The sequence below is a fragment of the Phyllostomus hastatus genome, unplaced genomic scaffold, assembly GCF_019186645.2.
Source record: "Phyllostomus hastatus isolate PE091 unplaced genomic scaffold, TTU_PhHast_1.1 phas_scaffold_46, whole genome shotgun sequence".
Taxonomy (NCBI): domain Eukaryota; kingdom Metazoa; phylum Chordata; class Mammalia; order Chiroptera; family Phyllostomidae; genus Phyllostomus; species Phyllostomus hastatus.
The window spans coordinates 24,223,886-24,236,612 of record NW_025334032.1 but is presented as its reverse complement, the minus strand read 5'-3'; the positions used below and the strand labels follow the sequence as shown (position 1 = coordinate 24,236,612).

The 12,727-nt window shown below is 41.4% G+C and overlaps 1 protein-coding gene across 5 annotated transcripts in view; it reads right to left on the bottom strand.

Moving 5' to 3' along the window:
- Window positions 1-572: 572 nt before the first annotated feature.
- NSD3 (nuclear receptor binding SET domain protein 3) overlaps window positions 573-12,727 on the bottom strand; it is a 112,500-nt gene continuing 100,345 nt past the window's right edge. For all 5 annotated transcript variants that reach the window (XM_045821670.1, XM_045821669.1, XM_045821672.1 and 2 more), the window contains 5 exons: window positions 11,148-11,264; window positions 9,369-9,510; window positions 8,192-8,298; window positions 7,020-7,224; window positions 573-6,598 (listed from right to left, as the gene is read on the bottom strand). In XM_045821670.1, the coding sequence (XP_045677626.1) occupies window positions 6,357-6,598; window positions 7,020-7,224; window positions 8,192-8,298; window positions 9,369-9,510; window positions 11,148-11,264 (813 nt within the window). In that variant the 3' untranslated portion in view covers window positions 573-6,356. The remainder of the gene's footprint in view (window positions 6,599-7,019; window positions 7,225-8,191; window positions 8,299-9,368; window positions 9,511-11,147; window positions 11,265-12,727) is intronic.

Here is a 12,727-nt window from a genome sequence, read left to right as displayed (position 1 = left end):
ATCTTGGTGCCCGCGATCGCCCTCTGGTAGGCAGTCGGGGAACTGCAGGGAGGCGGTCAGCCACCTCCGCACTGCCAGGCCAGCACTTTCAGGGAGAAGTGGCTTTGCGGGGTTCTCAGAGCATCACCTAGCAAAAGGAATGAAAGGCAAGCGATGCTGTTCTCCCACTGTCCTGTCCAGCAGCAGTTACCTTTCCATCTGACAAACCAGTGGGCTGAAAATGATGGCGATCTCCCAGTCACGTCCTTGGCCAACTAGCCAAGGCCTGGATAGTCTCATAACACACCAAAGGAGGTAGCAACGTTCTCTAAGGACCTTTCTTCCACGAACACAAATCACAAAACAAACCTCTGCATTTTCGGGTCCAAGTTTACTAGCAGCATAGCATTTTGAAGAAATACGTACTTGGCACTCAGGACTTGGGGTGCTACAGGCATCACCGCCCTAGGATGTATGTGCTGGGTCACGCGGCCCCGCAGTTAGGTCCACTCCCTCCCATGAAGGCCTCTAGCCCAGTGAGTTACAGCAAGAAAGTACAGGCAATGAGCAAATCCACATATTTAATTTGGAACATACAGGACAATTTATTGAAGTCAATCTCAAGCAAAATCTGAAATCAGTGGAATGTCATTAAGAACCTTTCCAAATTAATCCTCACAGAAGCAAAAAAACAATAAAACAAAAAACAAAAACCCCCCAAAACATTTCAATTCCAAAGTATTTGTAAAATAAAAAAGGCAACATCTCAGTAAATATAATATACGAAAATTATATGTTCCTACCAGCACACACAGCAGTAAGCAGCTTAAATAGTACAGGCAATCCTAAATACACAATAACTAGTCAACAATAAGCTATCTATATACAGGTTAACCAAGCTTTGCACATTTCACACTATGCAATAAAACATAGGTCAATCAACAAAATCCCCAAAATATCATATATCTTGAAGTCTGTGTGGCAACATCAAGTCAATATACAGTAATGCCCTAGTGGAACACCCCCAGGGAAAATTAACACTAATCCCTTAGTGTCAAGCTTCTAGCCAAGTCACAGAAACTCAAAAAGAGATTGACTTTAGTGAATATCGATGCTTTGTTATTAAAGACTCAAGTCTCAAGTGATTTAGGCAAAATAACATTTCACAGGATCTACAAAGTTTATTATAGATAAACAAAGTACAGAAATAACCAATCTACAAAGGTTGTTATCATAGATAAAGATCACAAGGAAATGAAAACAGAATCTGTAGGTATCTGTGTTTGTTGTGCAATTATCACAAGTGGGTACAAATGAATTTCTCATATCAATACCAATTATGCACACACCCTTGTATATAAAAAGAATCTTATTATTAGCCAGGTGTAATCATCATTTAACATCTTGGTTGTTGGTGGCAATAACGATTTTCTTTTTTAACATAGGGTATGTGACAGCACAAATGGAATAAGGAGCGATATAAATGACAACCAAGTAAAAGTAAATTTTACCCAGTCTACTTCCAAATGGACAAGAACACCTAATAAATACCTAATCTAGGTAATGTGAGGGATAATGAGAGCCATTCATACCTATCAGAAGTCTGTGGCCGGCAGAAAGGGGAGTACTGGAACCTGAGGCTGCTTTCTTGTCAATATGCAGACACAGTAATGTCACATAAGGAAACAAGGACCCAGTAAATGACTTTGGCAACAATTCACCTTTTCCCTTTTATTTGCACATTAACGACTCTCAGAGGCTACCAAAGGACAGGTAATTCTCTTCTCCTTCCCTTTCACACGTATGTGCCACAAGCACCTGAACTTGCCACCTAAGCAATGGACCGATGAAAGAAGAATGGAAATGGTTTTTGAAACACACAGGTTACACCCAGCATTTTAGGAGTGTAACATAAGTGCAAACTTCTGTGTTTTCCCTACACAGGCATATATTAAAAGGAAAGAAGAGGTGCTTGGGTTGACAAAATGACAAAATGACAAAATGAAGAACATATATAGAAAATATTCATAAAAATGCTGCTGGTATCCCATGCAGGAGTCTCTCCCTCAAATGTGTACATTAAATCTGAGATTCTACTGTGAACATGCTCTCCCATTTGCAGAACTTTACCTTTAACCCAAGTGAAAGAGGATAAGAGACTAGGCTATTTATTTTCAAAACAGTATACAAAACAATGCTTCTACTTCATAAATTTTAAAATAACTGTTAAAATAAGGAGAATCTGAAGAATTTCAAGTACTTAAAAAACCTGAATTCAATGAGGCAGAGGTCTCAATGTTAAAGTGACTACTTCGTACCTGTGGTAAACATTATCATTCCCCGCCCTCACCCTAATATAACCCTCTTTCCCCCTGTGCCCCACCCCAGAAAAAAGTTGGTCGATTTCAGTATATACAAATTTCCAACTTTTCAATATTTGTTAATACATGACAAAGCTGTCTAATTATATTTTCTCCCTAGCTTATCTGAAAATGGAAGCAAGTTCTCCTCTTTGTTTACACATAACCAGAGACCAATTCTACGTGGCCTTAGGTGGAAGGAAATTATTCCAGATGATCACTTCATGCCTGCTGCAACTTGGACAACTTGGGATGGCTAGACGCATCAGCCTTGTAAGAATCAACGCAAAAACTAATTTGCTCTGCCCATTAAGCAACTTCCCAGTGTCGGCGTACCTCATGTACATCACACGTAAGCTTCCCAAGCTGCAAGGACTCCAAGGTACCTTGTTTTCTTATCCTGTTGGGACGTGGCAAGTAGCAGCACCTTGACTTGAAGGTGAAAGCTAGAGGAAGAGCTTTTATTTTAAAATGAAATGAAAGACAAGCAACAAATGCTGGGTAGTCCAGAGATTACATTCTGTGTAACTGGCCTAGCTGCCTGTTTCCCAACTGCAGATCTGGGTTTGACCCTGACTGGAGCATACACCATGCAACAAGCTACTCGAAAAGGAAACTCCACTTCATGAATCAGGAGAGAAAGTTGTCCAAGAGCCTGCCCTGCCTAGGGGTCCTTTACATGATTATCTCAGAATTTCACGACATTATTTACAGGCATGTTTCCAAATGCTTGGAAATGACAGAAGGGAACTGGGAGCAGCCTTACTTGCCCCTATTACTATTACCATTCCTATCATTTAGTTGAGATATGTTCCTGACATGAACACCCAGAAATATCCAAATTTCAATGGTTCTAAAAATCAGCCTATTCCATAACTTAGGCCAGAGTATTTTTGAGAATTAAGACAGTGTGGGAACTTGTTAAAACAAAAATGAAAACAAATCCCACCTCACTCCTAATTCTAGCCCTGATTAAATATTTGAAAAGTGAATCGCGTCCCCCGGCTGCTTCAGCCTTCCAGGAACAAGGGCTGCGCCCCCCCCCCCGAGGCCGGGCCCAGCCCCTCCCTGCACTCCGAGGCCGGATTCTTTCCCTGGATTCTACCCTCAGTTGTTGCCGATCCAATTTTTGACACTTTTGCTGGTTATCTAAAATCTTATATTCACTTCTTCCTCTAGACAATTAATATGAGGCAAAAAAAAAAAATACCACCATTATCTCATGCTGTTTTAAAGTCATTTCATTTTTGGACAAGAATAAAAACCAACAATTTATGCTCTGACCACATACAGATTTAAAAGGTAACAAGACTATACTTTCAGGGATCATTTCTACAGTTCGTTAAAAGTCAGCAAACACCAACCTCTGACTGAGTGTGCAATATGTCTTTTGGAATATTTCATTGGTGAAGCACGGGCGAGCACAGTGCGTGGATACTATGCACACTTAAAAGCACAACTTGCTTTTTTTGCTTCTAGGACCTGCAACTTTACAATATAATAAATAGGCCGACAGTGACCCAGTGGAGGTGTGAGAAGAGCCCCTTGGCACTGGCACGGCTGACACTGCTGTGCGGACGGCTAAAGGACACTCGTGGGCAAAGACGCCAGAGCTGGGGGTAGCTATTTCATTCTCTACCCTGGTTGCTGAAATGGCAGAACAGTCCTGTGAGTCATCACACCCTCCTGCCCCCCAAGATTAAGAAGTCTCAGCAGAGCTCTTTTACAGATATACAAACAAAATGTGACACAATGAAGAAACTGCATAAAAATACTTAAACCTAAGGTATTTGTAGTATATAGGATATACCCTGGCTTACCATATAAAAGTCTCAGATATTAAACAGCACTAAGGAGATAAGATTTCATGTTGGATACTGTTTCAACAAGAGTTGCATTTCGAATATTAAAGGAAATCCTTCATGTTAGTAAGTTTTAAAAAGCAAACATTTATCATATACATATATAAAATAAAGTTTTAGTATGATAAAACCTAGATTTTCTTAAATTATTTTTTAAAAGGACATCAAACTATATAATTGTTCAAGAGCAAAGTTTAGTGTTTTGGTGAGATATAATTCATGTTACCTGTAGCAATTATAGTTGGTAACATGCATAGCATTTTCCATTTTGCTCTTTCTTTTGGGACCATATCTAATCAATAGAATTATTGGAGGCCCAACAAGTTACCTCAGAATTAATTGCCAGAATCAGGCAAATGGCAGTTTAGGAGCTTAAGTAAAGGAAATGTAGTGTTTTTTGTTTTGTTTCGTTTTTTTTACAAGACAAAATCCAGTACAATTGCACATTTACATACAAAAAAAAGAGAGGCACAAAACAGCTTTTCTTCTTGTTTACCAGAGAAGAGCTCTAGATTGACAGGAGAAGGGAACACACGGAGCGCGACCGAAGGATGCGGCAGAGCACCCACCCTCCGCACCTCCTAGGTCACTAGGTACTTCTTGAGGGAAAAGAAATGCTACCAGCGACTGCAGGCCATCAAAATTCACAGAGCAAGTTAACGTTCATTCAAGCTAATTCTAGACTTCTACTTAGTACAGTGTTACAACAATGTCTGACATTACTAATTAGTTCATTCAAGGAACACTGGAACACACATATTCCTAAGCATTAAACGCAAGTGAGTTTTGTGGGCAGACATCTCGGTAGACTCGCATTACGAGATCCAAGCAACACAGCCAACCGTCTTCGCTAACACTGCTTTCTTGGGAGCTTTCCCTAAGTGCCTCCAAAGATGGAGTGTGTTTGTGTGGCTCTTACATACCCTGTACAAGAAGTGCTTCCCCTCCCTCCTTCGACGGGGGCAATTTCACGTACTGGATAGCACTAAACAGAAATTGTTGACATACAACTTTGAGATGCTCCGCCCCCGCCCCCATTAGGAACTAAACCAAAAAGAGTTAGTCAAATACAATTCAAATTCATTTGTGAGTTTCACCAGGAAACAAGACTGAGGGGTCAACTGACAAAGGGAATGTTTGATTAGGAGAAGGAAGGGACAGAAAGTAAAATGTCCTCAATTCTTTCCAAGTCAGACCAGGGTGTGACAGAAAATGGTGCTTATATGATCCAACTTTTTTGGTCTGTGCCATTCCTCTTCCTTTAGCTGCCATTATCAATGTGTCAAGAAACAGGAATGACCATTCTAACACTATGCATTCCTGTCCACATAAACACACTTCATCAAAAATACCCACTGTTAATGGAAAGCATTCCAAACTCAGTAAGTACCTCCACTTCTCTTTTTTCCTCCAAAACAAAACCAAAAACCACATTATATACCTTTCTATGTAAACTTATCATATCACAAAGCCCACCTGATTTAAAGACCACAGAGGTAAGATCCACTGAGGCATTGTGTTTGCAAGAGGCCAGATTCGATACTTCCATGGAACGCTTCTCTAAGACTACGAGACACATTTGGAAGGGAAAGAGAAGTCAGCCTACCCACTAGTCAGTACAGAGGTATATAACGATCATCATATCCTTTGCTAGAGGGCTTTCTCCAATTCCTACTACACACACACACACACACACACACACACCAGACTATCTGAACGACACTTCTCAAAATTTTTTAAATGAAAATAAATAAAGGAATGATGGTGACTTTTGCTTTTAACACCCAAGGAACACATCATAGACTATATTTATCTCATTAACAAACTTTCTTTTCTCCTCGCTCTTATTTTAAAAGCAAAGACATTTCCTTTTCTGGCTGCAAGACATTGAAGCACAACAAAAGGCAGGAAAGGACGAAGGGAATCAACCCCGCCCCACAACAGAATCCTCACACCAACGGAACAAACAGGAAAACCAGACACCCCAACTGCCCCCTCTGCGGCGCAGGCTCCATTCTCACCGAGTAAGGCAGTACTGATGGCGAAGGCTGCGTGCACTGCCGTGGTCTCTCCTCTTGCGAACGCATCGTCCACTTATTTTTTGCTTTTTTCCCCCCATTTAAATGAAAAGAAAAAAAAGGAAATCACCACCCATTTATTCCTTTACTTCTTCTCCATGATCTTGTGATTCCAATTTACATTTGATCTTGCTCCAGTATTCTGGTGACACAGGAGACTCGGGGTCATGTTCAGAGCAGCAGAGAAGGCCTTCCAGTGCGGAGGGAACCAGAGCTCCCTTTCCGTGATCTTTACAGAAGGAATGTGGACAGAACTCGCAGAAGAAAACCGCTGCGCTGCTGCACTCATTGCACTGATGCCATGGGCATTCCCACTTTCCTAGTTGGGGTTGGGGTGGGGGAGAAACGAGCCCAAGTTAGTGCCTGTCTCGATTACCCATGAAAAACCCAAGTCCCCACCTTCTCTGATCTGAGACTGAATTCAACCGAACACAACTCCAGATTTCAGCCAGACGCTGGTCTGGCTGGGTGCATCATTAGGCATAGACGTGAGATTCTGTCCAAAGCACTCACCCATGGCAATAATAAAAAGGAAGCCAATCCTTCCTTGCTGGCTCACGGGTATCCCAAATTTGCAAAGAGACAGATTTTCACTAGCATAACTTTTGTTTGCTATGGTTGGTTGTCCTATGCAATGATTCCCATTCCACAGCTCCACCAAGGAGAGGGGAGCATATTCTGAGTTACACACAGCTGGCAAGAACGCAAGTCGGAGAAAGGGGCTGCAAGGTCCAGCTTACCATATGGTGGCTGAGTCAGGTTAAGGCATAGGAGGTGGTATGCTTTGGGACAGTCCTTTTTGTCACACATGACCAGCTCTCCACCATCTCCACACTGAAAACAGTAATCTTCATGCATCTGCTTTGGTTCTGTTTTGATTTTCCGTCTCTTCTGCTTCAGCTTAGCATTTTTTGCCCTTTCTTCGGGTGTTGACACACACGCCGACTGGCCGGAGAAAAGGATCACAGTGTTAACGGTCACAGAGCATGAAGCTTTTAAGGGGAGGGAAAATCCTACAACACATTCATTTAAATTCATCTGTTGCTCAACAAACTGAAAACACCAGGAGAACTTATCCCATTACAGTGCTGTTATAAAAATGAGGCTTCAGCCCTGGCTGGCGTAGCTCAGTGGATTGAGCGCGGGCTGCGAACCAAAGCATCACAGGTTCGATTCCCAGTGAGGGTACATGCCTGGGTTGCAGGCCACGGCCCCCAGCAGCCGCACATTGATGTTTCTCTCTCTCTCTCTCCCTCCCTTCCCTCTCTATAAATAAATAAATAAATAAATAAATAAATAAATAAATATCTTAAAAAAAAATGAGGCTTCAGCCCTGGCTGATGTAGCTCAGTGGACTGAACGTGGGCTGTGACCCAAAGGGTCCCTGGTTCAATTCCCAGTCAGGGCTCAAGCCTGGGTTGCAGGCCAGGTCCCCAGTGGGGGTGTGCGAGAGGACACCACACACTGATGTTTCTCTCTCCTTCTACCCCCCTTCCCCTCTTTCTAAAAAGTAAATAAATAAAATCTTTAAAAAAAAACAAGGACTTCATTTTTATTGATTTCTGAATAGGTGCTTTTTTTTCATTGCAAAGACACTGACATACAATTCATATACCATTAAAGTCACCATTTTAAAGTGTATAATTCAATGGTTTTTAGTATATTGTGAATTTTAAAAAATTTTCAAAAAGGATTTTGCTAACTTCAAATTCTATCAGAAATACAAATGCCTTTTCAGAACCTAACAGATCTCACTAAGATATGCTTCACTAGAAAAAGTCTGAAGTCTGGGTAAACACAGGTGAAGGTCCACATATCAAACCAGGCTCCCATCGGCCAGCTGTTCCTGAGACGGCCATAAACAAGCCTGGTCCACAGCCCCAGGCCTACTGCTGGTACCCGCACAACTGACCTTTGGCCGCACTCCAAGAAAACCGCTGCAGTTCTCTGCGCCACAGTGGCACTCCGTTCTGCCATTGCCCAGACAATCCAGGTTGTAATTAAAAGTTAACTCCATCCCTAAGGACATGAGGAAATAAATACTCACACTCAAGGGGAAGAGAAATGCCGTCACAGACACATTCTCATAATGAGAAAGAGATGATTCTGCCATGAACTTTCCCCTCCCCCATGTTCTACACTGAAGACAGTGATGGAAAAAAAGAAAAAAGGGGGGGAAATAACTACAGGAAAACACCCCCTCTACCAATGCTTGCGGCAAAAATAAATATGCTACAAAAGTCATCACATCCTTTTCACTGAAGTGGTCAAAAACTATGTGATAGAGACCAAGACTCTGAAATCTCTGCTTGAGAAAAGTGGGTTCTAGTTTAGTTAGCTCTTTTCTAAAGCTAATTTATACTCCTTTCTAAATGCACAGTATGACCGTGGAATTATGACAACCATATTGTTTCCAGTAATTAATGCCTTATGGCCAGGGAGTTCCAAGTGCAGTTTTACTGCATTACAACAAAGATCCAGTGGTTCAGACGAGGAGGCCCCGGCTTTCTCTTAGCTGGGCTTGAACAGTCCACAGTGAGTCTAGAAATACAATTTAAATCTTTTGGCTACAATGTTTCTCTTCTTAAGCCATTTTTCTACAAAGGTAACAGAGGGGAAACTAAGTTTTGCTGCTAAGATGCTGGACGGGTAAGGAAAAATGAAAGCAGTAACTATGGCTTCAGGAGCTTTTATGTCTAATTTGAAACACACTGATCTTTCAAACTAAAACAACACCCCCACCCCCAACAAACCAAGAAACCAGTTCATGGTTTCTTGACACAGGCTTTCAATACTTAAAAAAAGAAAACAAAAGCTTAACCCTCTGGTTACGTTGTATAGAGAGCAATAACATGGAGAATTCATTCAGAAGAATCACAGATACACCAAATTCTGTAATAGCCTCTCTTACAGAAAGGCTCTTGCTAAGCTCCCTTTTGCAGGATAGAGATTTTTACTTCTTATTGACAGTTATTTGAATAAACATCTGAGCATCACACCTTGAAGAATGTCTCGCTTTCAAACGATACACCTGGTCCCTGGGGAGGGAGGCACGGTGGGTGGGGGGGGACACAAGTTACTGCTTTTACCTGCAGGAATATCACACAGAGCAAACAGTCCAACTCGAACATCTCCATTTACTGTCCATTTCTGTGTTTCACAGTTTGGGTTGCAACTGTGATTCATAAAGCGAGAGTAATTTCCTTTTGGGCCAGCGTCAATTATACGGTCCTTCGGAAAGAAAAGAAATGAAAGATGCCTCTGACATAAAACTAAACATAAGCTATCGTAGAAACACCCAACTCAGTCAAGAGCCACAAGACAGCAGCATTTTGCTACCAGCTGATGTCAGACAACTGACAGATACGAACACGTGACACGCTCTGAGCAGTTTACTGAGTTCTGTGCTTTATCTGATGACATTCAAGCCAGAGTAATCAAGATAAAGTGGAATTTAGTTTCTTCTGAAGTTTGTTTCTAGAAACAAACAGATCATAGAGTAATGCTGCTTAGAAGATTTTGCTGGCCACAGGCTTAGGAAAAGTCTCTCTTTTTTTCAAAGCATTTCTGATTAGAGAGCTCTGAGTTCACATAGCTACTTGTGATGGGAACTATGGTGTTTCACGGTTGGCCTTCCTTTTCTGCTCTGAGCAAGAAGCAAAAGAAACTAGAATAGGAGTAGTTGGCTGAGAGTTTAGGCCATAAAAAGCAAGTAGGGAAAATGAGAAATCTGGCTTCTGAATGAAGACTTGCAGATTTGACTGATGGGAGGGATGTACTCTCTAGTAGTTTTTTTCTTTTCTTTCTTTTCCATCAGTAGTAAGGGTGCCTCAGATAAAGCTCGTTGGTTATGATACTGCCACTGCACAAAGCTGGCAGTTTTCGGTTTGTTCTATTTTTACTTAAAGTCCAAAGTACAGTACAAACCTCAGCATCCCACCCCTCAATTTAAGTCTGATCTTCCGGACAGCTCCAGAGGACGGAGCCTCCCAAGTATGGTAAAGACGGCTGGAGGGGTCACTGGCAGGGGGACAGGATTCCAGGAGCCAATCAACACTCATAAATAAGTGGCATTTTATGTTTATAAAATATACATTCATAAAAGTTGTAAAACTTTCAAACAATGACATATCAGTTAAAATAATACTTCTTTCACATGACCTCTAGTTCTTACTTTTAATGATATCCTGACACGGTCTTCAAGATGGCCTGAGACACAGGAAGCATGGGTACTAACCCCAGCTCTTCCTTAAACTATAACAAGGTGTTCAGCACGTCATTTGTCATGGCTGTACCTCAGTCTCTTGTCCTCTGTAAACCAGAGGACTACTGAAGAAATTAAATGAGATAATGGACATCGAATAGGACTTATCTGATGCATGTATTAAACCAGCAGTTTTACCGTCATTTCTCTTATGACAGCACCCATTTCTCCCAACTTATTAAGAAAAAGTTTAAATGTGCAGAACAATTTTCAGAGTAGAACTGTTGCTAAATCAGAACTTCAGTGGTGGTTTATAACTTAGAATTACAGAGCTCATTCTCTCTTTCAGCGATAAACTGACAGCCAAGTCTTCCAGTGGCTGAGAAGAGCTGGGACTAGAACGCAGCTACGTTAACCGCCCCCACTCCTGGTTCACTTTCACGCACACGGCTGTCTCACGTGACACGTGCGAGGCTTCAATAAGCATTCACTTTGTACTCTGGGGTAACGAGCACATTGCAGGGGGGAGCACACTGGCTACTACTAATCAATATACTCGGCCTGAAGAAAATCAAATTAGAGGAAACTGAGTTCAACCTAAGACCATGAAAACGAAAACAGAAAGCCTTCTTTTCTTAAAAAACAAAACAAAACGCAATTTTACCTTGGTAACAGTTAACATATAAAAGTTAGTCACACTATTCTCATGGGCTCGCTTGATTCGCAATCTGCATTCTTCTTCATCAATTAATTCGCCAACATATTCATTTACAAATTCACCCTGCAGAGAAGCATGCGATGTATAAATGTGAAGCCAATGTACTGTATTAGGAAGCATTCCTTACACAACGCGTAGAATCCAAGAGAATTAACCAAAAAGAATCACAGAAATATAACTTCGACCCTAGAAACAAATCACTGCTGTCATTCATGAGCATTCAGGTGGCACTGTTTTTCTTGTGCCTGTGTCTCAAAAGTAATAATATGCCTGTCTTTTGTTTTGCTGACAGTAGTATTTCCATAGCCCAAGGGACCACTGTGGTACGTCATCGGGATCTGGGAATAATGCTGCCTTGGAGCCTTGAAGCTGCACTGCACAGGCTTCTACTAGTTTATGGCCTTGGGGGAGGATGGCAAAGATCTGACCCATAAAGAAATGAGCCTTTTTGTTGGATAACTTTTCATTTTTAAAAATTTTTGTTTTGCCATTCTGAGTTTTTTTTATTTTTTAATATATTTTATTGATTATGCTATTACAGTTGTCCCATTTCCCCCCTTCATTCCTCTCCACCGTGAAAACCCTCCCCCACCCACATTACCCACCTCTAGTTCATGTCTATGTGTCATAAGTTCTTTAGCTTCTACATTTCCCATACTATTCCTGCCCCACCCCGTCCACTTTCTACCTACCATCTATGCTTATTCTCCGTACCTTTGCCCCCTCTCTCTTCCTCCCACTCCCCCGTTGCTAACCCTCCATGTGATCTCCATTTCTGTGGTTCTCTTCCTGTTCTACTTGTTTGCTTAGTTTATTTTTTGTTTTCATTTTAGGAGTGGTTGTTAATAATTGTGAATTTGCTGTCCTTTTACTACACGTATTTTTTATCTTCTTTTTCTTAGATAAGTCCCTTTAACATTTCATGTAATAAGGGCTTGGTGATGCTGAACTCCTTTAATTTGACCTTATCTGAGAAGCACTTTATCTGCCCTTCCATTCTAAATGACAGCTTTGCTGGATAGAGCAATATGGGATGTAGGTCCTTGCCCTTCATGACTTGGAATACTTCTTTCCAGCCCCTTCTTGCCTGGAAGGTCTCTTTTGAGAAATCAGCTGACAGTCTGATGGGAACTCCTTTGTAGGTAACTGTCCCCTTATCTCTTGCTGCTTCTAGGATTCTCTCCTTCATTTTTATGTTGGCTAGTGTAATTATGATGTGCCTTGGTGTGTTCCTTCTTGGGTCCAACTTCTTTGGGACTCTTTGAGCTTCCTGGACTTCTTGGAAGTCTATTTCCCTTGCCAGAATGGGGAAGTTCTCCTTTATTATTTGTTCAAGTAAGTTTTCAATTTGTTGCTCTTCCTCTTCTCCTTCTGGCACCCCTATAATTCGGATGTTGGAACATTTAAAGATGTCCTGGAGGTTCCTAAGTCTTTCCTCATTTTTTCGAATTCTTATTTCTTCATTCTTTTCTGACTGTATGCTTCTTTCTTCCTTCTGGTCCACTCCATTGACGTGAGACCCAGCT